Genomic DNA, 27,905 nt, shown 5'->3' on the forward strand with positions numbered 1-27,905 from the left:
ATTTCATGTTAATTTCAGAGAATGGCTGAAGCTAAAGCTCCATTTAAATTTCTCTGCTCTTTCAGCTGCAAGTGGAATTTTCATTGTAAAATGGGCACTTCTAATTCTTTGAAGGTATTGAAATATCTAACACTTCCAAGGTTACCACTTTCTAAACAAAGAACTGACAGCTCATTCATATTTTCAGTAAAGCAGAGAAATGTAAAATATGCAGCAAGGGGGCAAGTTTACAATGTGGTTAGTAACTCCCAACAAATGACAAAAAAAAAAAAAGACTTCTATCAATCATCTGAAATGACTGCCATCATGTTGGAAAAGAGCATAGCGCCCTCCTTGTTTTTGAAATAAGGAACAAGTTATTTGGCATACAAATGTTTATTGTATAGAATTGGTTCAGACAATATTTTGTTAGAAATTTTACAAATCCAGGGATTAAAGAAAAAAGAAAACAGTTGCCAATCAGGGGAACTCCAAAAGAGGGGTGGGAGGGGGTGGAACGTGTGCAGAGGAAAGATTCCTTTAATGAATATTTTATTAACAAAAACGGGCTCTTATCAGCCATGCTTTTTCTGCTCCGTGATGGCTTCCTTTCATCCATAGGCCAGCAAAATGTATTGGTGATTTACGAGCACCGCTCAATTTGATTACATCCCCAAGACCCTGCTCTTTATTTCAGCACTGTCGCATGGATGAGAACAGCAGGCTCACCGCTACTTGTCAGTAGAGCTGCATTTTTTATTAAAGTACCACCAACACCAAACAAAAGCGAGAGCTATGTCAGAAGGAAAACCATGTAAGATATGAACACAGTTCTAAGCATAAATATTAGTTTAACAGGTGCAGTTAATTCCAAGAAGAGCAGCTTGTTAAATAAGCTGCCCCTTATTATGCTGTTCTAATATTTCTTTCCCTGTAATGGGTGATGAAAGGGAGGAGGAACTTTACATGGCTTTAAGCACTGTTCTTACACCCCCTTCATAAATATAGCTCCCCCCTGCCTCGACAGCAAAATCTGTTGGAGAACAGAGTGTATAAAGGCAGTCTTGAAAAGAGCATGAACTAAAGCAAACCTCCTGAAAAGCAACTTGAAAGAGTAGAGAAATACAACCAGCAACGCTACTTATTTTGTGGGGGTGATACCTTAATAAAGACTACTTGAATCCCTCAGTAGAGCCCACAGCAGTTTTTCTGCAGAAGTCTAAAACACATGGAGCCAGCACGGAGCTGGGGCCTGTCCTGGAATTTGACAGGTGCACCCACTCCTTATCTGAAAGGAAATTCTTTTGGTTCGAGCACCAACTCTTAAGAAAAGTACTGGCCTATGGCTGAAGTGTGTCACTTTCCACAGCAGCACTCAACAAGAACTGGGACAATTAAATAGCAAGTTTTCATGGGGACCTTGTTGCTGCTTTAGATTCTTGTAAACGTAAGGGGAAAAAGGAGAACCCTTTGTTTTAATACAAGATTGACAACTAAAATGCTTTCTGCAAAAATGGTGAATGGAAAATCAAGGGTGGGCAGACAATCTTAAAAGTGAAGAAGGCCACAAGAACAAGTGCAATTTTTTATTTTTATTTTTTTTGGTGAAAAACAAAAGAAAGGAAAACAAGCAGCTTTTGAGCTCTAAAGAACAAGATTGTAACATTATTGACGTCCTTTCTCTGGGCAATACGGACTTAACTGTGTATCCCTGTAATTATATGAGCTCTTCTGTGGGAACTTCCTTTGTTTAATATGTATTTCACAGAATGTAACCTAATACAAAGAGACAGTCTAGGATTAATTCCCTTTGTTTTGTTTGTTTTTTCAGTATTCTGTGTACAAATGAAAAGCCTTCTTTGATGATTAAGACTCAAGTCACTGAGAGTTACAGGATGCTGATTTTAAAGATTCTGAGGAAACTCACATACTGATGCTTAGCTCTATAAAATAAAACAATATTTAACCCATATTTTACTAAGTTTATTACACACCATAATATTTACAAAGTTATATTTTAACTGAAGTTTCTATTTTTTTATTTTTATTTTTATAATTTTTTAAAGAACTATGCCCTGCATTAAATAACCCTACAACAAGTACAGGTCACTAACTGAATCTGTGTGACTGCATTAGGAAACAGGCAGTACTCTTGTGTTACAACAAAACAGTTTATTTGTGATCAGTGTTTTATATTCTATACATCCTTCACAAATTTAATTTTACATAATCGGATACTTCATTTAAAACGTAAGATTTAAGCTTCTAGTTCTTCCCTATAACAGAAGGCTGGTATAAGTTATTTGAAAATGAGGTAACATTTCACAGAACATTTTTTTCAAGTTTTAGAGAACTAAATTTGCATTTGTTAAAATCAAAAAGTAGGAAAAAGATGTTTCTTTACAAATGAGTTTGCTCAAGTATGTGTTCAAAGAAAACAGGATAAAAAGGCTTTTTTTCTTCTAACATTCTGCACTGTACTGTGTTGTTCAATCAATAGGAATTAGCTTCTGCCATTTGCTAAAAGAATGAGTAGTGGGGAACAGGATAAGTTGGGAATTTCATAACTGGTAACAGAACCATTCTCTTGGGTAAACCTACAGAGAGAAAAAAGGGAGAGGACTCCAAATAAGTTCAGTGATCCAAGAAAGTCAGATATGAGCTTACAGTAGTGTTCTCATTAACCTTTTCCAAATCAGTCAATGTGACTTTAGGGTACAGGGCCCCATAAACAGTAACACTTCAACACTTTGTACTATTTCAGACAGATGGTTAGCTTAAAGTTTGCTTTTATTTTTGTCCCAGTGTTTGTTAAAATTAAAGCAAGCAGTAGTCTCAAAAATAGAGTGTGTTTTGTTAAAAAGAGATTGGACTTGAAGCTATTTCATAATCTTTATGATAATTAATCTCTACTACCTTGTTCTGTGTTCGTATGTCACAGGCCAGTAACAATTGCAGATACTCTTGACAGGAACTGCTATGCATAAAAGAAAATTCATAGGGAAACTGTCCAGCAGTTTTGATAAGCATCCACATAGATCAGCCAAATAATCCAGCACCTACAGTAAATTTTGTATCTGCTGCTTTATTTTGCTTTTGCTATCCTGTATTGAAGTGGCAAATCTAGAAAGATTAATATTTGCCTGATTTCATGGTTATTACAGAGTTCTTGTGGCCTCACAAGCTTCTGCACAATTAAATGCTTTTTTTTTTTAATAATTCTTTCCTATTTAAATTCTAGTATTTATCCTATGTGTCCATTTAGAAATCACAAAGCAGCAACAGCAGGTATTCCAGAGCACCAGATGATCAAAGTGAAGTTTCCCAACATGCAACAGCTTACAAAGGCAAAGAGACATGTTTACCTTACAGCCAAAAAGCATTATCCCAGTACTTTGCATCACAATCATAAGACATTAAAAACAGAAACTCTTTATGTGAAAAATGGGGGCATTCAATTCCACAGTGTTTTGAAGTCAGTGATATGTCACATATACACAGTTAATTGATTAAAATCTAGCTCCCAAAATACGCATCATGAGAAAAAAAACCACAAAGTAGAAGGAGTGAAGGAAGGCAAAAAAAGCTGTAAGTAAAACTCATGCTGCAGGAGCACTGATAACAGTTGTACCGTCTTCTTCAGCCACAAAAGGATTCATGTTACGTCACTGCAAGTCCCTGGCTTGTAAAAATACGCATATGCATATACCACTGATCTTGGTTATAGCCAGTCACTACAGCTTGGAAAGAACTAAAGAGGTTTTTTAAAAATCCATGCCATGAAGTAAGCCATAAACTAAACTTCCTTTGATTTTTCCTTGAAAAACAAATAGCTATTCCTTCTATTTTCAGTAATACAACACAGAAGACAATGCAGAGCACACTCAGTAGGAAAGCACAGCTGTCAGCTGCCATTTTGTCAAAGCACTTGGCCGGTCAACAGGGCAGGATTTGCAGAACTAGTGAGGTTTGCTTATATTTTGAAGGGAGAATTCCCACTGTTAAGTGCAGCCCATTGGCCCATTGTACTTCCCCTCTCCACTGCAGGAGTACAGAATAGGGCCGGCTGGTCTTAGTCAAGCAAAGGGAATGTTTTCAATAAAGCGGCAGCATTCTGTTGTTTATAGCTCATACCTCTAAAAGAAAGTAATGAAATAAACATTTGAAAATATTTCTAACTTTTATAATGCTATCAGGGGAGTTGGTATTGCCCAAGCTATAAAAGCTATACAAATTAGAGAGGAATAAGTATTACAAATACTACAAAAGCTAGAAAATGAGTAGGAAATTGCAATCTCAGTTTCCCATATGAAAAAACTGCAGGCCTTGAAATGTACTTATTGTCATTTGAGTAGCAGGATTTCCCTCCAGCCCTGTGACAGGAGAGGACGGTGGGATGGGTTCTGGTAGGCGCAGGTGTGTTTTTTTTTTTTGTGTGTGCCAGGACGTATCACTGACTCCAAACTGCTTTGCTCCCATTGCCACATAAACCTCATTCAAAGTAACCAAAAGGGCCGGTTAGAGGTAAATACACTTTGTTAGTCTAGCATAAAAAAAAAAGCAGGTGGGTAGGGAGAAGCTGAGGTAAGAAAAACCTTTCCATCATTGCTGATTTTTAGTTTATTTTACAGTCTTAACAAAACCAATGCTTTGCCAGCCTAATTTCACTATGCTTCTTAGTAAAATCATCGTGGCAAATTACCGTATCCTAGCTTCCTTGCAGTCTAATCACCAGCGATATAAACTACACAAAATCATTCTGCTTGTCCCAAGCAGCAGTGGTTTAGCCTGCAGCAGGGGGAGCGGGGTGGGGCGGGGATGGGATTGTACGCACGTAGACTTTTACTGTATCAGAGATTATTTCACAGAGTTGACAGCACTAGGGGAGCTTGGTCCACAAGCCAATTAAACTTGTAGACAAACATTGCCAATTATTTGTAAAGCCATTTAGATAAATATTGCTCAGAGCTGCTGACATAGGCCCTTAGGTAGTCTTTGAATGGAGCACAGATTGGCTGTAAAAAGTAAGAAAACTACTTCAGTTCAGTTTCAGTATGAAAGGGAACAGGCAATTAGAAGAAGCGGTCCTTCCACAGATCAGGCAAAGCATAGGCAAAAAACTACTCCAACCAAAAAAGAACCACAAGGTTATGGCAAGGTGTTGTCATCATGGTTTAAGAGCTTTAATCTCTAGTTTCTCCTGCAAACCCTAAACCAACTTGGACTGCCACATTTGGACTGGCACAATGGTTTCTGTATAATTTCTACTTTGTTAATTACTGGGCTATACATACCGTAAGCTGGCGCAGCTGTACTATACCCATATGGTGCTCCATAGCCTGCAATATAAACAGATGGGGAATGGGTTTTCATTTCCTGTGATACCTGAAGACAATTGGTATTCGCTCACCAATACACAGGGACCCTTTCTGGTACACAAAGAAGGACCACGGAAAAACCAAACTCACATTAATGCATGTGAAAACTGCTGAAACACTAAAATCCTTCTACACAGTGTCTTAACAAACAAGCTACCCAGTGACTTCCTTAAACCTCAGCTCTCGAGTCTGTAATGTCGGAGCACGGAGTTGGCATGATCCAGTCACACATCCCATATTTGCTTATACTACCCCTGAAGTACAAATACAGTCTGATGCAGAGAACAGTCATCTTCCTCAACTTGCATTATAAAGAGGGGAATGCTAGGTGCCTGTGGCAGATACCACGTCATCAATAATCTGTGTAGGCCAAGACCAATAAAAGCTTAACAACTGCAATGACTTGGAAATTAAACCTGTTTCTGGAGTAATTCCATGCTGGCAAGGAGAATGCCCTTGACAGGTTAAAATGTCTCATAAATGACTCCTCAGGCAGCAAGACAGTTCCAAAAACAATGTTAACAGCTATTAAAAATGAATTACTGGTTTTTAGTATTTATAATTACATCAACATACAGGAACAATGAAGACATCATGCTGTTGACTGTGCCAGAAAGCAGGTCTACCAAACAACAGGGCTATGCTATTAGCATGTGTGAATGGATGAAGGGTATAATTAGAGCTCCTGCTATAATCTAAAAACTTGAGTATGAGTATACATACTACTTTTGGAAGCTATTGGGTTTGCTTTGACTAAGGGATCTCCAAGCATCTCATTCTTAAAAATTTGTGATTCATATTCAAAGTCAAAACAACGTCTAGACTCCCTTCACGTTACTTGCAAGCCTCAGATATGATGCAGAGTCACAAAAAAAAACAACGCGCTTTGGAAAGTGAGGAGAAAGTTAACATTTCATTAAAAGTTTCTTGTCTGGGGATTGTAACAGCTTACACTCTGTACGTCTTTCATATCTGCTTGCAACCTACTGGTTAATAAAAATCATCACTATTTTGGACCAGCCACTAATAGTCGAGCACCTCAGCTCTTCAAGCTCAAATAGTTTTGCCTCTGATGGTTGCAGGTCTGCCCTGAGGAGTCAGCAGTGAAATAACCTGATTAGTAACTCACCTGCTGTGTACAGAAAGTACCACGTATGTGAACCACAAGGCCCTTGGATTTCAAAAGATCCTTTGCTACTCAGAACAATACAGCACGGATGATGAATTAACAGAGTATGAACACAAATTCTTTTACTTTTGTTTTTTTAGGCCAGCACAGAAGCTACTGATAGATATTGTGCTCGCATGCCCAATTCATGTGGAAAGTTTCTGGGATCACAGTGACTGCCAGTTCTATCCCTGCAAGGGCTTCTTGGGCAAGCCAATCCTACTGCTACAGGACACGTGACCCAAGAGACACCTGACCTAGGAAGAAAGTTTGGGAAATTGTTTGGCAGTCAACTACAAAGATAGATAATAGAATGATAAAGCCAGGAAAGCCATTATGGGGATAACTGTGTACTCGTGCCCTGTGTACATGGAGTTTTAAGTTGCAGACTTATAAAGGATAGGTACTGCCAGTTTTTCAGCTCTTTGATTTATTAAAACGCCCATGAATTCTCTCTTCTGCTTCATCTCAGATGACTGAAGCTGAAGAGGTCACTTACATAGTTGACTGACAAATGGAATAGAGCACACCGGTAGTCAGAATTAAAGTATTAACTGTTATTGCCATGCCTTACCTGGTGTTATGTATCCAGTAGCAGCAGCTGCCCCAACAAATGCCCCTCGTGTTAAAGCACCTCTTCCTCTACCTCGAACAGCCTGGACTGCTGCCGAAACAGCTGTATTGACAACCCCTTTAGTCTGCTCAGAGTAATAAAAACAATAGCAATTCAGAAGGTTGAAGTGTTGCTGGAAATACAAGGCCATCTGCATTAAATCACCACCTTTCCAAAATCTCTTTAAGAATGCTTGCTGCACAAGCCTTATTTAACGTAGAGTACAAAATAGAGAAGTAACATTTAAAAAAATAAGACTGACAGAAACCAAGTGAGTCCCTTCTGGGAGGAAAAGCTCTCTGTTCTCACCGACTGCATAGCACTCTGAATCCAAGAACATGGTCACTTCACTCTGTCCTGGCAGTTGGCATAGTCAGGCCATGTTTTATTTACTTCAGTTTTGGTTGCGTGGGCATGATCAAACATGAGTAGTTTCTGCCCTGTTCTCTGACGTGCCTCGCCGCTGTCTTTCCCACATCCTTACAAACTGCCTCTCCCTGATCTACAACGTGGTCTTTGCTTTTCTCCTACCACTCTGAATCCACAAATCTTCATCAGGGCCAGGACTTCACCACAAAAACAAAACCACCTCATGACAATGCTGGATTACTTCAGACCAGCTTCTTTTAGAACGCCACCTTCCTTTTCCATTGTGAAGAGTGAAAGAACTCAGAGCACAGCAAGGAGCTGCAGACGCTGGTGTTGCTCAGTGCATCAGAGCAGAGCTTTGCTGTACTACATACCCTCCGGCTACCTTCTGGAAACACAGTAAAATCAAGCATATCTAGATATTTCAAAGACAAGTTTGGCCATAAACACACAGAGAAAAAAAAAGTTAAAAAAAAAGATTTAGTAAGTGCCAGAATCAGAAGTCATTCTCATATTTTAGCTGCCTGTGGAACATTGTCCTGTGAGGTACCATTTCTTCTGATCTACTAGACTTTCAACACAGTAATGGAAACTGAAATACTCCTAATTGAAAGTCTTAGTGAATTGAGGAGGACTTAATAATTACAGACAAAAATAGAGTTGACTTTTAATTTTTGTAAGTGTATTTTGGGATACATTCTGCTACTGTGAAATAAGAAAATCCTAATTCTAACACATTTGCACAAAAGAGATCCAAATGGTAACCCTCAAGGTTTTTTTTCTTTTTTTCTGATAACAGTCCTCTGGAGGAAGAACACTGTTGATAGTTTCTGCTCTGTTCAACCTTAAACTTAATAGACTTAAGAAATCATTGTGGCTATTAAACCTAATGGACAAGACCAAGCTTTTTATTACAGAAGCGTCCTGACTAAATAAAATGTCTCATTTGAAAAGTCTGGTGCAAAAATCTCAACTTACTCCAGAACATAGAGTTAATGCCTTTGCCAAGCTATAAATGATTTATTCTTTAAGTCTATGTATCTTAGATGATGGAGGAGCACAGTATGGCTCTGGCCTTATACGCAAGAGACTTCCATGTCATCAGTGAACCGCTGACCTCGTATTTCCTCTGGCTAATCACCACCTCTCTTTGTGCCTCGTTTTCTACTCTGTGTCCTCTAGGTTAAACCCCTTAATAATAGTAGGAAAATATTTTGTAGTAGCACTAGCACAATACAGTCCCAGCTATCATACTATATGGCTATACTACAACAATTACTATATAAGAATAAAAATAGAAACCTTACAGAGTGTGCACAAGACAAGAAACTGAAATTACTTGCTTTCTCTAGAAAGTCACGTCATAAAACCACACAAGAGCTGTGATAACAGAGTAGTCCAAAAAGCAAGTAACAATTCTTACCTGAGGAAGAATCTTCTTCTTCTTGTTGTTTGCTGCATTAGGCCCAGAAAACAGTTTCTCAAGTGCAGCTAATGCAGCGCTTGCTTTTGCTACTTTCTTATTTGGACCTGCACCTCTGAACTTCTGGCCATCTACTTCTACCTGAAAATTAAGATATGAATTTATGTCTAGTATTTTATCTTTGGGAGTACCATGCTGCACCTACTGGTCAGTGATGAGAGAGCCTCAGTAGTTAAAAAACAAAAAAACACTATTCCGTGTTTTATACGACAAATTTCTTTCTTCTGCTTCAAGAACATGAAGCTGATGAAGTGTATGCATGTGATCACATGAACCATTACATGACTGATAATAGGAACCTGGAAACTACAAGTACAATTAAAAGAGGACCAGTGTATCTATTTGATACTGAATTTAACCAGTATGCCTGAACTTCACAGAATCACAGAATGGCCGAGGCTGGAAGGGACCACTGAAGATCGTCTGATCCAACCCGCCTGCCGAGCAGGATCACCCAGAGCACGTTGCGCAGGATGGCATCCAAGTGGATTTTGACTATCTCCAGAGAAGGAAACTCCACAATCTCTCTGGGCAGCCTGTTCCAGTGCTCTGTCACCCTCACAGTGAAGGCTTCTCAACAAATAAACGATACTGCTGGGAAACAGGGCGTTTCAGTCAAATTTTGAGGCCCCCTCATCTTTATCAGTGCCTCAAACAACACCACCTTTGCTTACACTATATATACACTATTTAACTGGAGCACTCACTACCTCATAACTCTTTCCAAGTTAACTGCTACTTCAGAGATAGCACAAGTAGATGAAGAAGACGCACAAGTTTAGCTTCTGTCACAGTCATTCCAAATACCCCCCTAAGACTCCAACAGGAGATTCAAATTTTGGGGTTACCAAGCATATTTGCAAAATTTGCTGATCAGGTTTTTTTGTTTGTCAGGCTGTAGATCATCTACTTTTCTCCTACTTGTGACAAGACTTAATGTGGTTTGGGGCTGTCAGAATCCAGTTTTCTCATTTTTATTTTCCTACAGCATAAAAGACATTCCCTTCCCCAGTCTAATCATCACAGCTATAATAACAGATACAAAAGCCTGAAAAACATCACTACAGCTGTGCGCTGCAAAAAGCAAAACACAAAAAATCTAAAATCATAGCAGCAAGAACCCCAAAGACTGAAGCATTGTTACCAAAACCACCTACCAACTCTACAAGCTTGTTTTGCTCACCTCCATCACAAAGCGCTTGTCATGGCTTCCACCCGTCTCGGAGATGAGCTCATACTTCAGACCTCTTCTTTTTTCATTAAGCTCCATCACTGGGTTTTTGCCACTTGCTGTCAGTATGGGACCCTGAGTTCTTACCTAGAGACACATTTATGGTGTTGCTTTAGAGCCTTTATGTCTTCAAATGGCAAACATCTACAGCAGTATAGCTTACAGCATCAAATGGCCAGCCCCTTAGAGAAGGCCAGCGTTATCACCGTGTCAAGCCTCCGCAACAGCTTGTTGTTCCTAGTACGTGCGCCTCACTAGACACTCCAGTAACAGACCTTTATCACAGATAACGCTGCCTTGGCTTCAGTATAACATGCTGTGCTAGAATACCAGACAAAGTCTCTTCTCTAGAGAATGGCAGGGGGACAAAAATACCATAAAAGAAGTTATACCCTGTGTTTCTGTCCAGAAGTGAGCCTGGTCTTCATGGCCTGGTCTGGTGTCTACCCATCATCGAACATCTCACCAGCTGTGCTTGGAATTTCAACCCTGAGGTTTCCAAAGCTGAAGCCATGGTGTCAAGTTCCTTGATATCAAATGCTGATAAAGGGGAGACTGGCCTTCTCAACCTTGTGCACATCTCTGCTCCTCGATCTAATTACATCCTGGCACTACTGAGCTCTGACTGCAGAGCTCTCCACCCAGGTCACACGTTACAACAAATATATCTGCAACTGTTTGGGAAGCAAGGAAGGTAGAGCTAAGATCCAAGTGCACCAGCACATTGGCCTGCATTGTAGTGCATTCAGCTACAGATATTAACGGCAAGTCATTAATGAAGAAAGATGGATTAAGAATGCCAAATGTTCAAAAGCAATTTCTTATTTTGGATAAGGATCAGGAGTCCAGTACCAGGACGGGTCCTTTGAAAGTAAATCATCTCACGAGCATAAGCATGGAAACACAAAGTCAATGCAGCTTAGGAAATACCTTTGTCTTCTTAAAAGATTACCACTTCTGTGATGAAGTACTGTAAACGTTTATTGTAATGGAAAACTAACAGGTCAGTTTGTTGAGTATAAAATACCTCCACACACCTTTTTCCCTGGAAATATGTCATTGGACTAAAAACATATGTAAACTGAGTCATCAGTAAATATGCACTGTCTGGAAAGAAAGTGACCTTCAGCTGAAGAAATTAATGTTTCAATATATTGACAAATACTTGAACTGAATGATTACTGGTTTCATAGTATAACCCCGCCCCCCCCATTGTCTGAGAAAAGCATTACGACTAAAAATAAAGCAGAGATCTACAGTGGTTTATCTGTACAGCCTCGAGAGCTTGCCACAGAACAATCAGGCAGACAAATACATAAATAAAAGCTGTTACTCTGTTTTTACACAGAATAATTCTCTAAAATCCCTTATTTCAATTATGGAGATTGGTCAAGGAAATCAGAAAGAGAAGGGCAAAGGAGAAGATATCCAAGCACCTCTTCAAAATCTCCTGCTTTCTCAATTGTGAAAAGAAATACCAGAAATACTTTAAGAAAACATGCAAATAATGTACTACAGACCCATCCTAGCATGATTTCTGGGGACGTTCTGCCAAGACTGCTAAAGTTACTGGAATTTAGTCCTTTGAGGAATACCATATTTCTTACAACTTCAGTGAGGAAACAAGCACTGCATACTTCTTTGTAGCAACCGACTTCAGTCAGCTACAAGTGCTGAAGTTAACATAAATGATCCAATTTCAATGTAATCTTCAATGTGGCTTTTTCTAGGGCATTCAATATGCATAGAGGTATTAGGTTTTACATTTCTTAACATCGCTTGATGAATTGTTTTATTTTCATTGGTCTTCATGTGTATCCGTAAAATACTGTCTACAGAACTATACCTGTTTGACAAACCTATTACAAGAGAGAAAATACCAAAATTGCATTACCAAAGCCCAAAGGTAACAAACAAAAGATTATGCTGTCCCACTCCTAGGACCGGACCGTATGTGAGAAAAGTAGAAGAGACAACACCTGTCGAAGAGTTTATGGTCTTAAGAGCATAATATGGCTACTTCACCTTAAATTTTAGGAAAGGAGGCATAAAGATCAAGTTATTTGTGCACAGTGACAAAGCCTATGGAAGGTCTGAGACTCAGTTTCTCATCTGCTGCCATAAAGAAAACATCATCCTTTTCCAAGACAGGAAACGAAACAAAAACCCCACACCTCTCCATCACTTGTACTTTTCTATGCAATATTCACCTCTAGGGTAGTGGAGGTGTCAGATGTAGAATTTCCAGTATTATTGCTTGAGATTGAAGACACTGTTTCATTTTTGCCTTCAGTATCTGATTTTTCATCAGAACTCACACACTCGACATCTGCATCAAAACCAGTTGGATACCCCATTGCTTGTAAAACCTACAACAAAACCACATGAAATGAACTGTAAAATAGGTTAACGCTACCGAAATAAATATAAACAAATAGAGGGCTAATCACAACACAAAAGAATGGCCACCACACACTTAATAAAGGCAGATTGCTTAGAAAATGCATTTTCTCCTGTGTTGAAATGGAGAAAAGCACAGCAGCAATGGGGGAAATAGTCCTAGGTTTCCAAAAGTGGAATCAACACAAACAGAAATGTTTGTCTCAAAGACTGCAATTACTCATGAACATCATTCATCTCGATAATTCCATGCAAAATAATAGTGTAAAATTAAAAAGTTCATCCCCTCCATGGTACTGCTTAACAGTATGATAAGGAGATTGTTTTGCATACTTTTTCCTCTCTCTCTGTGTATATAGACAGATGAACAGACTGACTGCAGGGCAAACAGGACAAACAGTCTCATGAGAATCAAAGCACTACACTTCTAGAAGATGGCACTTCTGGAGCTTCCTAGAAAAGTGCAGTGGCAGCTGGTCATGCAAAGTGTATCCCTGGAGCTACAGGGCTGACATCACCTTCCTTGCTTGCATCTTTCAGAACACGGGAGGGTAGATGCTTCCAAAGTGAGTGTACAGGGAACAAACTCGGGTATCCTGAGCCGAGCTGTGAGATGAGGGAGGGTCCAGCTGGCAAAGCAACAAACCACTCCATCTGCAGTAAGTTTTAGTGGAGCATGTCACAACTTCCTAGTTGTTGCTTCCAGCAGCTGTATGCCAAATGAAATTTTACTCTCCGATTAAGGTACTAATCAGTTCCTTCAAAAACATCCTCTGCTAGCAACATCAGCCTCTCCTTTAACCAGTTACCTAACCTAGCTGGACAGAGGTACCAGACACAGCCCCAGGGAATCTGAAACCAACCTGAAGCTCCCTTGAAAACACAGTCCCAAGAAGAAAGCCTGCAAAAATCACTGTTCAAACACTGAACTGAGAACTACAGATGCCATCCCAGACTCAGCTCCCATACAATTGCTGTGTATTTAGGTGAATTTTCAAGGCTTCTATGTTTTAAAAAAATCAGATCTGGAAACTGAAATGGTTACACTAAGCTCTCTTGTAAGTCTGGGAAAAAAGGCCCCAGATTTGCTCAGGGAAAAAAAAAAATGTATCTACACACCATCCATTTGCCCTTGGCTTGAATTAGGGATGTTTTGAAATTCAACCCAGGATTTGTGTATGTGTAGACTGAGAGAACAGAGCTGGGTGTGTACCAGTGCAGATACGGCAGATACAGAGAGGTTCAATGGCAGAGAAGTTGCAGCTTTTCAGGGCAAGTTTTGTTAAAAAAATAAAAAAATCTCTCTCTATATATAGATTTTTTTTTTCTCCTCCAAACAACTGCAGGGAGTGAGGTAAAATAAAAGTATGAGGAAGAAGGTCTGGAAGGACACACATGCAGAGAGCTGCTTTTCCTGAGGAACAACACATTCCCTCAGATACTTCTGGACACTTTGAACTTGAAAGCACAAGGGACAATGGGATTTTCAAAACTGAAATCAAAAGAGAGCAGAAAGTTGCCAGATGAAGCTTCTAAAAAGGCAATTCTCCTTAAAAACACAAAACGAAGCACAGAATGACAGATGCACTTGCTCCTATCATAAGTGCAGTTCTATTAGAAGAGGTTCTCTTTCACATGAAAAATCTGTAGGAAACTTTCCTTTCTTCCCAGAAACCCAGCAGGCTCGGTCTGCTTTAGCAGTCTGAACTGTCCTCTTGCCATACAACAAGGGTGTTCATGTTGGGCATTCCAGTCTATTACTGCTTAACAGACAAAAGCTCTGCCATGTACAGCACCTACAAGAAGCAACAGTAGGTTGACTAGCGACTGCATGAGATTAGTCTTACTGAAAAACTGACTGGAGACCAATCATTTACGTACAGCATTCATCCCAGTGCACAAAAGATACTCTTCAAACACTGAAGACAGGAAACAACTCCATGTTTCAAGGAGTTTCACAACCCAGGAATGGACAGGCACAGAGAAGGAAGGGGAGAAAGAGGGAGCCACCAGCATGCTGTTTTCTAGCCAACAGGAGGAAGGAGGAGAACAGAACGAAACCAGCACGTACACCCCCCCAGTCCAGAACTTAAACACTGTGTTCAATCCCCTGGCACATGAGCTGACCTGCAGAGCCCTGGGACATTCTTCCTTCACATTTCCACATTGTCCCTCTCCACTAGTCTAAAAATATTGGTGCCCTTTGAACCTCTGAACCTCTGTTTCAAGTACACAGGTAGCATCTCAGCTTCATCCATTTTTAAAATTCAGTTTTAAAATTTTATTCATTATTGAGTTTTACTAGTATTACTAGTTCTAACCATATTTCACGCTCTATGTTCCAAGATCTGGGGTTAGCAGAGTATTTTAGGCTGCCTTACCTTCACTGCCACATGGAGCTTGGCTGTTTTCTTAGAAGGTCCTGATGCTTCATATGTCGTACCATCGACATCTACAGACATTGTGAAGACTGGGGCATGGACTGGACCAGACTGTGACAGCAGCTTATACTGAAGCCCTGGCCTGATTTGGTTCAGCCTCATCAGAGCATTCATGAGATCTATTGCTTTACTATCTAGTACTAGTACAAGATAGTGGGGAAGGAGGGGGAGAAGGGGGGAAAAAAAGGGTGAGGGGAGATGAACAAAACAAGATGAACAGAAAAATGAAACAGTTTGCATTTAAGAGTTTTCTGTCTGTATAAAGGAGCAAAACAACCCCTCAGCCTCTCAAAGATTGAGGATAATCATGACACTGTTAAGTCTGTAATAAGCCATTCCACTTTTGGGTAACTATAATTACCCATCTTTTAATATCGTTAGTACAATTCTTTTGCAGCTACCTGTATTTTTCCTGGTTGCTATAAGAGTAACAAGTTTCATAGGTAGTGAAGAACCAGACATAGAATTGGCACCAATGCAGCACAATCAAAACAGCCTCTGGAATTGACGGGATCCCAGAAATGCTGAGACTTTTAGTCTGTTCATTTTCAGCGTCATTGTTTTGTAGATTAAGCATTTTATTTTTCTTGAGAAGGGAAGAGTGCAAAAAAGGCGTATCTTCACACAGCAAAATCACTGCAGTATTTGGTGGAAAATACTGGTAGAGGACAGTAATCAATAATATACCTCAGTTGCTTGGGCAACTTAAATTTTCATATGACCTGACAAGCAATCCTATTTAGAGTGCAAATCATTCAGTTAGTAAAACATGTCAGGGGAAATTCAGATGCCCAGTAAGAAATGTATATTCTCAATGTGGGACAAGAGAGGCGCCATTTCTTGTTCCAAAGACTTCCACACATGCTATGCCACACCAACAGCGAGAAGCTTTTAAGCCAGCTCCCACTGTACAATGGTCCTTTGAAAAGAGAATGGAGAAGCGTTGCACTTACTTTTCCTCAGATTACGCTTCATCTTTTTATTTGGATCTTTCTCATCCCCAACACCATCTTCAAATGGTCTCTTGAGAGCAGATGAACCTGTACCTAGAGTATAAATTTCCTTGTAATATGAATAAACTATTAGAAAAACAAAATTCCACAGCAGGAATCTGATTAGTCCCATACTGTTCTTTCCACATTTATTACTATGAAAAGAACTCAACCTTCAGTCAAAGCTTTCTTACTGTTACATGTAAACCATTAATAGCTTATTACTCATTGCACCAGGCCATGCAAGATGTCTGTTTCCAATAGTATGTGTATTTGTTTGCTTTATATTTAGTCTATGGCAAGAACTGTAATAATTTTGTTTTTCCAAAAAAGAAATACATGGAAAGTTTTTTGTTAGATGTATACTATTTTTTAGGAAAAACGTGAGTAATTCTCATTATGGACATTCATTATATGCTTTTTGACCAGTCTGAAGTCTCTCCTTCCCCAGCACAAGAATCGTAAATATTAACTTTACTCTTCAGACCCCAAAAGGATTTGTGCTTTAGAAAAAGTCATCAGCTATTCCCTAACTGCTTCTCTGTTGGTACTTCTGGAGAACAGAACATTCAGATTTTCTCCTAACAATAAAATACGTATATTAAAAAAAACAAACCAAGCCACCAAAAAAGAATCCAAACAGCAAACCAACCAACCAAAACAAAACAAGCCAAACAACTAAAACAAACCAACCAACCAACAACAGCAAAAAAAACAAACAACAAACCAAGTAAAAAAAAAAACAAAACAAAACATTTGACAAAGAAAAATCTTCACTGTACATTCATAGCATGGAACTCAGGAATTTCACTTGTTCTATATTAATCCCTAGTTTACTTCCAAATTAGTGATTTTTAGAGCATACAATACCTACCTTCTTTGTCAGTTACTGACCAGGAATATTTCTGAAATGACTTATTTGATGGGAGGGGATCCATTTCCAATACCTTATAGATCTGACCAAAGGCTGATAATCTGAGGGCATGCTATAAAATGACAGTAGAAATACAAGTTACATCACAATGCTATTTTATCTGAGTTGTCTAAGTTTGCAGACACAAAGTCATTTCTTCCGTGAAAATGTAAATTTCTAGAAATTTAAAACACATCAATATCTGTAATATAAAGTGCAGGCCACATTGACAGGGAGCCTACCCAAGGACTCTGTGCCGTAAGCGCTTGAAGTAGGATGCAAATGGTGCACACACATTAGGCTGCCTTGTGTAAGGACTGTATTTCATCTGTATTTAACTCTTGCACTCATAAAAATTTCATCTTTCCAGTGCAGGGCACTGTAAGAACCACCAGGACCACCATTAAAATAAGCCATCGTACCAGAGAATAAATTGAATTAATTAGCTGAAATCTCGAGTATTATAGCACCTAGCTCCTCAGCGTGAGTTTTCTACCTGGGCACTGTGCGTAATGGCTTCTTTTTGCTGAACTGTCATATACGACAAAGCATCTGTTGGCTCCCGTTCACAGGGGTCATGCAGACCTGGGCCTCCTGGGAACGAAAAAGGCAAAATAGATTATTGAGAGTAAACACAAAGCAACGTGAAAAAAGGGAGTAATGAATATTCTAACAGGTAGCCTTCATCTTCAGCAGAGTGGGAAGAGCACCTTTCCCAATAAGGGATTCAAATATTATCCAAAGCAAGCTAACCCATGAAGCAAGAGGCCACAGAACTTATCAGTGTGAACACCGCACGTGTACAACAATGTGAATTAAAAGCAGGAGGTTTAAAAAGAAATAATAATAATAATAATGTTTTGGGTAGATATACTGATTTCAGTAAATCTAAATGAAGTAGCTAGTCGTTAGGTCCAGATTTGTTTGCAACCCCTTAATAAGATAGAGGTTAATTTATAAACAAACCTAACATTCCCCATGAACTCCTAACTGTGTTGGAAGTACTTCATTCAGTTTGACCATGCAACTTCCTTTTATCTTTCAGTTTTAAATAATAAGCCATATTCATTCAGTTGCATTGCAGGTGGGATGCGGGTGTTTTTCATCTAATCATACAGCAGCATACTTTTAAATCGGTCTGGGCTGCCCGATCAACATTCTGTATTCCTGAGGTTAATCTGGCCCCTTACCAGGAAGCAGAATTCCAGATGCCAAACACTCCATCACTCGTCGTAATGCTTCCCCAGCGCCCAAAGGTCTATTACAAGTACCTATAGATTTTTCACATATAAGCTCGAGTGGCTAGAAGACATTAAATTATGATTAGTATGGACACAAGGGTAACTATAACTGCAGTTAAATATGGAGAGGTAGAGGGGAAGAATATTCACATCAGCTTACTTCAACTTTAATCCACTACAGGTCTAACTGACAGAGACTGCCATCTCAGAGGACAGTTCATGGCATGTATATTTGTTCCCTGCTCTGAGTCACCTTTTAGGAAACCAACTGCTCTCCATTAACTGCACTGGAAGTCTAAAAGGAGAACCTTCTACAGCCAAATCATGTGAATATTCTCCTCCTGTCAAAAGGATATCAGTTCTACATGAGAGAAAACGCTGCCTCTGCTGACCTCCGAAGTATTCCTCTCTGGACACACAGAGCATTTTGCCTTCCCCAGACCTGCTAACACGAAGTGGCTGCTCTGATAGGACCAGCTCTGTCATGGTAGCAGGAGACTTGAAAAACTGAGGTTGGAAGCAACAAATGGGATTCTACTGATAATCCATGAGGACATGCAAGGCCCCACAATGTCACGCCTCTTCCCATGCTATCAGTACATCTTACAGACTGAATAAGACTCATTCTCTTTCCTTCTGGTAAGCACTTCTCTACACAGCTAGCAGTTAGTGGGGAGCGGGGAGAAAAGAGGGGGGAGGCAGGTTAAAGGGAGGAGTGTCATACAATGCACTGCTTCCCCCACTCCAAACACCGCTACAATCCGTAGAAAATTTAAGATCTGACCAGGCTGCCTTCAGCTCTTTCTGTACTTACCCATCCTTTCAGTGGTGCCCATGTGGGGACTCTGTTGCACAAATCCCGTAGAATACGAAGCACAATTACACATGATTTTAGTCCATTTGCCCTGGCCTAAAACAAACAAAAGGGTTCCAATATACCTGCAAAGACCTGGCCTTCAATTTTGCCTTTTTTTTTTTTAAAAAAAAAAAAAAGAGCACAGAGTCCTGTGATAGATTTTTTTTTACAATAACTATTTAATACTTAATCAGCTTCATGCAAAAGAACAGTTATATTAAGTAAAATATTTCAACTTATAGAGAGACAAAGAAAAGGAAGCAAAATATCAAGATTGCTCTTGTAGCCTCATGACAACTCTAGACCAGTTGGCTGTCTACCTGTCATGCCTGCCCCTTACACAGTACAACACTGAATTGGAAATCTAGACCTTTGCTCTACTAGGGACTAATCAGAAGTTAAAGAGGCATTAAAATTAAATATCTGAAATTAAACCTCATAAGGCTACAGTAACAACAAGGTAAGAACAAATAGCCAACCTGAAACCATTTGGCGTGCCGCAGAGACGCCAAGGCCTCCAGGCATTTCTGCCTGTCCAATAAGTCCGGAGGATCTTTCATCGCAACATTATCTACTGGTAAAAATGGGATAAAAAGAGACAGATACAATTTGACCAAGGGGTTTCTGTCACAATACAAAAAGAGTGGCAGCATCTCAATGAGGTAATAAGACTCCCAGAATTTAAGTGCACTGTTACTTAATTTAAACAAGCCATTAAAGATAGTAAATGTGCACGTGTGCAACAGAAGCAAAGGCATTCACTCCTCATACAATAATAGTAATAATAAAGATGGCCACTGCTACAGACAATCTGGGATCTTATTAAAAATGTAGAACATTTCAGGGCAGAAAATAGCTTTATAGCACTTCTTTCATCGTTATTTTTCTTTCACTTCTTTGTGACTTCCAAGTGCAAAAAGTGACGCAGAATTTCAGAGACATGCTTCTTTTGACAAGGGGAATATTTTCTTGAGGGACATAGAACATAAAGAAAAATTATAATAGGTAGAAACACTTTGAAGTTATTCCCATGCAATTGCTGAGAATTCAAAAAAAATGAATACATTTGAAATATTTTTTCTTGAATAGTATTAGTCAATATAATTCAGTGAAAGAAATATATAAATGCTGAAAAAATTTAATCTTTCATATAGTCAGAACATATGAAAGAATTTTGTTAACTACCAGATTATTAATATATTGAGATGTAGTCTCCACTTATATAAAGCTTCTCTTCCCAACAGCAAGCAAAATTGACAGATGAAATTCAAAGAAGGGTTTTAGAGACAAGACATCTTCTGTGGAGCTTTACACTCCCCACCCTTCCCTTTTTTTTTTTTTTTATCCAGCACGCAACAAACTGCTTTTAGCAGTCACAAGCAATTCTGTAATGAGGGATATTATACAACAGTCCTTTCTTCACTGATTTTTATTTATTTTTTTCTTAAAATGTGTGATTAGCACTCAGATTCACTGGAAGCTATGTACAAATGACAGATTTTGCATATCAGAGTTCAGGTTACAGGGATGTTAGATTTTAGCCGACATGAGAAGAACATAGTGGAAGAGCTAAATGAATCCAAGGCTCAACTAAAACCATGAATGTGTTATTTTTCTATGAATACACAATTATTCTTAATTTCAAAATAATTTGGAAAAAACTATCTTTTCATTATTCACAATGGACAACTCTGCAGGTTTCCAGAGAGATCCTTGAATGCCTCACTGAAATGCAGCATCCAGTCCAAAATCTATGCCAGATAAGCAAAATCCAGTACCCAGAAAGACATTTAAAATATCAGGTTGGTAGGAGAAAAAAGTAAAATCAGTTTGTATGTATAATTTATTAGTAACATCTCAATATACCTTTACGTAGATTAATTTGGGTGGTATTGACTGTAAATGTAATTGCATCTTTAATGTTCAGTTACTCCATCTCCTATGCCGTTCACCAGGAAGGTTACTCTGGTAAAAGCACATTGTGTTACGATGGATAAAAGAACCCAAAGCAAAAAAAGAAGTGTAAAACTGAACAGAGGCAGGTATCTTGTCCGATAGGTCATGGCTGCATTCTGTACCTGCTGGCTGTGCTGTCAGCAGAATGAAGACTTAAAGTGCTATAAGCTTATTTTCTGACCCCGATGAACTTCACAGCAGATATTTGCATTGTTTCTTATTGCCCTCACCAACATTATTGTGATACTGAGATTAATCACTCATCTTGCCTGTTATCCAAATAAAAGCTGCAAAGTCTCAAGGCGCTTGATTTCTGTGAGCACAAAAGGTCACCTTGAAACAAAATTTGCTTCCAAGTTTGCTTCGCAGTTTCATTTATTTTCAGGAGTAATGTTTTGTGGCACACAATTATTAAATGTACCTCTATGTAGTTGCATAAAAAACCTTTATTTTGGACAATATAAACATCTGCTTAAAGCTCACGTATTGTATAAAACAGCTACTGTCAATGAATGATCAGAATCTTATTTTAAAACGTTAGAACTAGCAAAGATGACTGATTGCAAAATCATTGATTTTTGGCAATGAACTGTATTTTCACATACCTAGGGACTTTTAAATAGTATTCTACAAGGCTGTTAAAGCGTGTTGCAGCTGTTGACCAAGTAAATTAATTTTGCCTTTAAACTGCAAGGCCATAAACAGAATGTTATCAGTCATTCCGGTGAATTAAAGGCCTTTTCTGTTCTCATAAGAATTGTTTTCAGCAGACTGAAATCTTACTTCTCCAGCAGGATCAAGGCTATTTCCAAAGGTCTAAATTACAAGTAACTTGGAGAATTTTGTCAATTGCAACTTCCGTACTAGTGTTGTGAACAACTTTTGCAGATGTTGCAGTCAGCCAGCTTTTGATGCAAGATTCTATTAAACAGAAAGATGAAGAGAACAGGCAGTGAAGAGGGTGAGCGGCTTGCAGCAGACTCCCTTTCGACATCCTCAGTAGAATGGCATGTTTCTTCATGCTCTGCCAGTCAGGAAAGTGAGACCCAATCAAAATTTTTAAATGTGATTGCAAAGCTTTCCTTTTTCTCTTGTGGTTTTAACAAGGGCAAAGATACAAAGAGTTTAATAAACAGCTCATAATAAAGCCCTGATGTTAGCTCACACTCTGCAGCTTAGAACCAATCCTTCAGTAGTTCTCTCCCCACTTGCTGTATTTACTCTCTTCATACGGTGGCTGCCAACTTCATTCCTTTACAGCCAGCCACACAAGGAGTGCTGCCTTCTCCACAGAGGCAAGGTACATCAGTGGCTTGTTGCCCCTTCAGAGGGGCTTGGCACCTTTGGAGCATTGCTGGCTGCCAGCAAAGGCAGGCTGTTTATGCAGTAGTTGCTCAGTTCTAGAGCAAGGCTGATTTCAGCACCACTTCAGTGACTGAACTTCATTATTATTATTATTATTATTATTATTATTATGTAAGCTTGTTTTACTGTATTGCTCAGTAACAAGAATTGATTTGCATGGTACAACATTCTGGCCTGGAAAGCCCAATTCGTGTTTGATGCTGTGACTAAAAATTTAGTTTATTAAGTTTAAAATTTAAACTGATGCAAAATGCAGGAATTTTAGATGCTTGACTTCTTAACATGACAAAGCAGAGCTTTACGGATAGCCATTTGTGAGAAACACTGAAATGAACACGCACGCACGCACACAGGTCTGCTATTTATTTTTGCTAACAAGCAGCAAAAACAAATAGGGCAAACACCACAGTTTAAACATGAACACTTTTCCAAAAGAGGTGGGGACTGAAGAGAAATCCAGGAACGTTTTTCGATACATTCTGACATCAGGGCATGAAGGTACACACAGCATTCCTACAGAACAGATGGGAGCACTGGTAACGAGGTCATTGCGCCTAACCTTGCTGATTTGGTTAGAGGACAGATTAGTGACCAACACCGAACGGCTGGAAACCTTGGTCAGTTTCACGCAGCCTCTGCTCACTGGGAGCTGCTGCAGGGGCCCACAGGCTCTAGGGCAAACCCGCAGCAGCACCTGGACCCAAAGGGCCTATCTTACACAGAAGATGAACGGCAAGCTGACCAGCATTCAGAGCTCCTTCATGCAAAAGGACGTACGGAATAAGCTCAAGGCCGTTTTTAGAACTGCACAGAAGCTGTGTTATATTTGGTTGGCATTTTTTTGGGAGCATGGGAAAAAATATGGCAGTACTTTCTTTGGAAATTTTTCCAAAAAAAAAGTATTTTCACCTGGTGGTGTCTCTGAGTATTTTCCATTGATAGATACAAAACTTTTTTGGTCTGAACCTAAGTGAAAGTGACTTAAAAACAGTTGCAAATATTATGAAAAAAAGTATTTTTTAACTCTTTAAAACCTGCATTTAGTGACATCTGCATAATGTTTCACACACCTTTGATAAAGGGATATAATAAATTTCTATTGCACTTGTGATAAATCAACATCAAAGCACCTGGACTTTAAAACAAGATCCAATTACCCTACAAATACTTAACAGCTTTACAGAAATGATAGTGCAATGCTGCTCTAACAAAGGCAGTGAAACCATTTTAAGTTTAAAAAATAGTACAATATTTTGAAAAATATTTGAAGACACTGAAAACAAAATAGGACACGTACACTTTAAATATAAGAAAGCATAAAAATTCAAATCCTCATTCATTTTAGGATGAAATCAGGAGTCCTGAGAGTTTACTGCCACAATGCTATCATTTTTTTGGCAAGAAAATACTTGGATGGAAGCCTTTGTGCAAAACTATTCCCTTATGGGAATCCTACAAATCTTTTATCATTAAAATTTGTTCTGCACTTTGTACTCCTCCTTACAAACATCCGTCAGCTGCAGTAACAACAGGCCTGACCTCAACATCTTACAGAAAGTTGAAGAACAACTGAAGTAATGTGCAATTTATTTTAATGGTCTTGCAAAAGAGCATGGTTACTAATTTGAGAATAAGACATTGCAATTTGGAAATCTTTGCCATTCATCTGTTTTGTAAGATTTTTCTGCATCCAACTGCTGCCAGAGGGCTCTGTTTCCTTTCAAGGTTATCCTTCTTGCCCTCGCCTCAAACAAAAGTGAAGAGAAACTGACCAACATTTCCCATTGTATCGGTAGTTCATGTGGGAGGGGGGGAGAAGCAAAGGGCTTGTGGCAAGTCTAGAATGGGAAGAGAGCGACAGGGAGTTCCCTAGCCCACGCGGGCCCAGCTGCCTCAGTTGTCATGACAGAGAGTGGCCAGTTGGTCAAAGGTCTGACATCGTCCAGTGGCAAAGTTTCTAGGGATAGGTTTGGGAAGCGGAAGCAGAAATTACTGACAAGATTTTAAAAATAAAACAAAATAAGGCTACATTTGCTCTTCTCTATTTCTCTCGGTTTGTTTCCAGCCTCATTGATACTACCCATCCTTACCAAGGGGCTGAGGACTAGATTGGAAGTCAGGCAGTTAGGGGGAAGGAATAGAAAGAAACTAAGTTATAGTTTTCTAAATCTATTTGGCACTAGGGGCATGAGGTACAATACTCAACTCAGAAGCAAAAGTACTGCATTATAGCACCCTAACTTCATTGACAAGGAAACTCAAAGCTAGAACCATACACATGTATCAGCAATTGATAAGAATTGAGGGCCAGGAGGATATACTTGTGAGCTTTGCAGGAGAGTTATTTTATGCAAAAAGAGAAACAATTTTACAAGTTTGTCAAGATACTAGAACCAATCCCACTTGACTGACTGAATTTAAAAACGAGACTGTGCAGCGCTGGGGTGCTCCAGAATTAACCACTAAGTCTGAAAGAAAGAACTAAGATATGGTTGTGTGTCAAAGTTAACACTGTAGCAATGCTGCTTGCAAATGAAAACCATTGGATACTTACAGGACAATTAAGTGACTGCTATCTTTTTAAGGCACAAATAATGTAACCTATTGTGGCAAAAGCCAGTCTAGTTAGTATAGAATACACAATTAAAAACCTACTTCCTCATTAACCCTGTGCTGCACAGTCAGGGCATTTTGATAGAACAGTCTTAGAAACACGTTAAAATGCTCCATGTACCTCCTTCCTTCTTCTCTGCTTCATCTCGAATGAGAGGGGATGTAAGTATCACCTTCAAGGTTAGCTTGGGCTCCTTTGTGTTACGAATAATAATAGCTGCCTCATTTACATGCTCCTCCACGAGATACTTCTCTTCTGTAAGTTTCTGAAAGTCACCAAGAAAGATTTCAAGAATCTCCTAATCAACTGAAAAACTGCAGAATCTCTTTATGTGCATACACCTCCTGAACTAATGAGAAGCCTACAAACATTGCAATAGCAAATATGGCCCTGCCTCCTTCATTAAAAACAAACTGAAAAACCCCAGGAACGTGATTTTTAAAAAAGCTAAGAAAATTCTACAACAAATTTAATGACAATGCTAAGTAGTCCCACTACAAAGGCACTACTATCACTTTTTTTTTTTAATTAAAAGAAAATATAGAAGCTGACTTTTGTAGCTGCTAGTATGTGAAATACCACCAGCAACTTCTGTTCTTAGAAGTAGAGACCTCTGGTAATGCTGCCTCTGAACGTAAAAGCTCTCGTATGCAGAATGACCGACACAGCCGTGCCAGCCAGTGCGAACAGACAGCAGACTGCAGTGCAAGAGCCGCGGTGGCTCACCTAGCCTATTTCTTACCACGTCTAAGCCAGTCTTCGATGCCCCAGCAGAAGGGATTTCACCACTTTGTCAAACAGTGTATTCTGATTCTTATCTGCCCGCATATATAGATGGCCTATTTTGCAACATAACTACCCCTCGCTATACTTCCAATTATTTTTTTGATTACACTTTAAATTACCTTTAGTAGCCATGCATGGTACTGACTCCCTGTCCCTTTAAAAATAGCCATTATTGTATTTTTGAAACTTACACCTGCATTCCAAACACGATCATTTTAATCTTTCTTCAGTGTTTTTCTAGGTGGTCATTCTCAGTCTTCTCTTTAGATTTTCTCCTACTTGACCATCCATCTTTCTCGATCCCTTTCCACACAGCACTTGAAACTGAACGCAAGACTCCACTGTCACCCACCTCATTAATACCAGCCCCAGACGAGATTCCTGAGAATGCCTGGAAAACCTAGCGTTCCTCTCTTGACAAGAAGTCAGTAAGTGTGTTTTTAAAATTGATTTGCTCTCAAACATTTTATTTCTTGCTTAGATTTCTTTTGTAGATAGTAACGTAAGTTGCCTAATAATGTGTTCCACTAGCATGCATCAGAATTCTCTCAACTGATCTGTGTCTGAAAGGTATTTCAGTGCCCTTTGGGTCTTCTCTCAACCTTCAAAAGTACAGAGATAACCAAAGATGAATCCTAAAGTCAGCTCCCTGTATTTGTACGTTTAAGCAAGATTACGATGTTAGAACATATTTAACTTGTGTTCTAACTACTATTTTTCTTGTCGTGACCTGCACTCCAACTCCTTTATTTTGGGATGAAATTCTTTAAGCATGCTCACAGTTAGCTTTCAAAGAAAAATAAAGCAGAAGTTGTTAATGTCTCTGTACATCATGTGCTGGTTTTGCCCACTAATGAACCTACACCTTCCTCATCTCTCTAATGTGTTTGCAGAACCTCTCCTTATTGCCATAATAGTTGTAGCTTGTTTCACTAGATTCCTCTTACCCCAACTGTTCTGTAATCCTTTCTGTCAGCTTGCTTCCCCATAAGACCTTACCTGCTGTCCCCAGAGTTTATTGGGGTCTGTATGTCTTTTAGATATGGCTGTTCCGCTGTTCTTGCCTTTTTTTTTTTTTTTTTTTAAAAACGCACATATGTCAACTTTTCTTACCATTTTCAACCCTTCTCAACTCACATCTCAATATAAACAGTAAAGTTTACTCTCTACTATTCAATATATTCCTATCATTTTCAGCTATGGATAGGGCTACATCTGCAGGCACGGTATTATCTCATTAAAACAAGCCCTTTGTGTGAACAAATGAACAGTGAAAACAAACAACTGTCAAGAATGGCAGATCACGTTGTCTGTGTGGAAATAAACACGAGGCAGAAAAGCAGATCAGGAGAGAAACCAATCCCCTTTGGACCTGGTTTGCAGAAAGGCACCTGCAGTGGAGTATTTTGGGGCATGGTTTCTCATGAAGAGGGCACGTCTCAATCTGGAAGCCGGACTTGTTACTCAAGCTCAGAACTCTGTCAAAAAGGTATTAACCCTGGCTGCTTTAGAGAGACCAACATTAGCTGTAAGTGATGCCTATTGGATGCCAACTTTAGAATGAAATAGCTGTAGATAAAAAAGAATTATGAGCTCATGATTAACATAAGCTAAAATGAGTGATCACCTAAATTGTCTTGTTCTCACTTCAGAAGTAGAGAGGCACTTACTTTGGAAAAGCCTAAGCAAAGCAAAGCAAAGCTGCTGTAATGTAGAACTTAAAGTTCAGGCAGGGGGACAGGGGACAACAACGTAGACCAACTCACATGCTTGAGCAGGGAAGATTTCTGGGACTGCAATTTAGCTCACATTAGTGGATTGGAGCAGAGAACAAAAATCAGCTTGGTTAGTTACCAAATAGAAAGGTTAGCTGCCAGCACAGGAAAATGGACATCACAAATTAGGATTAGGCAGCATCAGGAGTAAGATGTTAAGTTTTGTGAATAGCTACTTCATAACACCACATTAAAGACGTTACACACCTTAGATGTCCTAGATTAAAAGGATATTCTTTAATCTATATCATTTGCCTCTTTTGCTGGAAGAAAATCCAGCCTTTACCCAAATACACCTTGCAGTGCTGTCAGTCATTATTACAGGACTACCCTAAGTTAACTCAC

The 27,905-nt window shown here is 39.2% G+C and overlaps 1 protein-coding gene and 1 long non-coding RNA gene across 15 annotated transcripts in view; one reads left to right on the plus strand and one right to left on the minus strand.

Annotated features, from left to right (window-relative positions):
- The window catches only part of LOC121057342, a 35,614-nt gene extending 7,719 nt beyond the window's left edge, over positions 1 to 27,895 (plus strand). Inside the window, exons 2-3 of the long non-coding RNA XR_005813764.1 lie at positions 18,390 to 18,847; positions 26,101 to 27,895. This is a non-coding gene — a long non-coding RNA (uncharacterized LOC121057342). The remainder of the gene's footprint in view (positions 1 to 18,389; positions 18,848 to 26,100) is intronic.
- LOC121057335 (spermatid perinuclear RNA binding protein) overlaps positions 1 to 27,905 on the minus strand; it is a 69,551-nt gene that overhangs the window by 9,438 nt on the left and 32,208 nt on the right. For 10 of the 14 annotated variants that reach the window (XR_005813759.1, XR_005813758.1, XR_005813757.1 and 7 more), the window contains exons 5-17: positions 25,120 to 25,264; positions 19,544 to 19,638; positions 19,023 to 19,118; positions 18,158 to 18,269; positions 17,464 to 17,561; positions 16,929 to 17,040; positions 16,016 to 16,108; positions 15,003 to 15,202; positions 12,432 to 12,590; positions 10,174 to 10,308; positions 8,931 to 9,071; positions 7,100 to 7,223; positions 5,274 to 5,318 (exon numbers count right to left, since the gene is read on the minus strand). Coding sequence is in view for 10 of the 14 variants with exons in the window: in XM_040531324.1 (XP_040387258.1) it covers positions 5,274 to 5,318; positions 7,100 to 7,223; positions 8,931 to 9,071; positions 10,174 to 10,308; positions 12,432 to 12,590; positions 15,003 to 15,202; positions 16,016 to 16,108; positions 16,929 to 17,040; positions 17,464 to 17,561; positions 18,158 to 18,269; positions 19,023 to 19,118; positions 19,544 to 19,638; positions 25,120 to 25,264 (1,555 nt within the window). In the remaining 4 variants the exon portion in view is untranslated. Of the gene's footprint in view, positions 1 to 5; positions 2,577 to 5,273; positions 5,319 to 7,099; positions 7,224 to 8,930; positions 9,072 to 10,173; positions 10,309 to 12,431; positions 12,591 to 15,002; positions 15,203 to 16,015; positions 16,109 to 16,928; positions 17,041 to 17,463; positions 17,562 to 18,157; positions 18,270 to 19,022; positions 19,119 to 19,543; positions 19,639 to 25,119; positions 25,265 to 27,905 lie in introns of those variants that run through there. The other 4 variants (XM_040531326.1, XM_040531319.1, XM_040531322.1 and 1 more) reach the window with 3 other exon arrangements.

This window comes from Cygnus olor, chromosome 19 (assembly GCF_009769625.2).
Source record: "Cygnus olor isolate bCygOlo1 chromosome 19, bCygOlo1.pri.v2, whole genome shotgun sequence".
In the NCBI taxonomy this organism is placed as follows: domain Eukaryota; kingdom Metazoa; phylum Chordata; class Aves; order Anseriformes; family Anatidae; genus Cygnus; species Cygnus olor.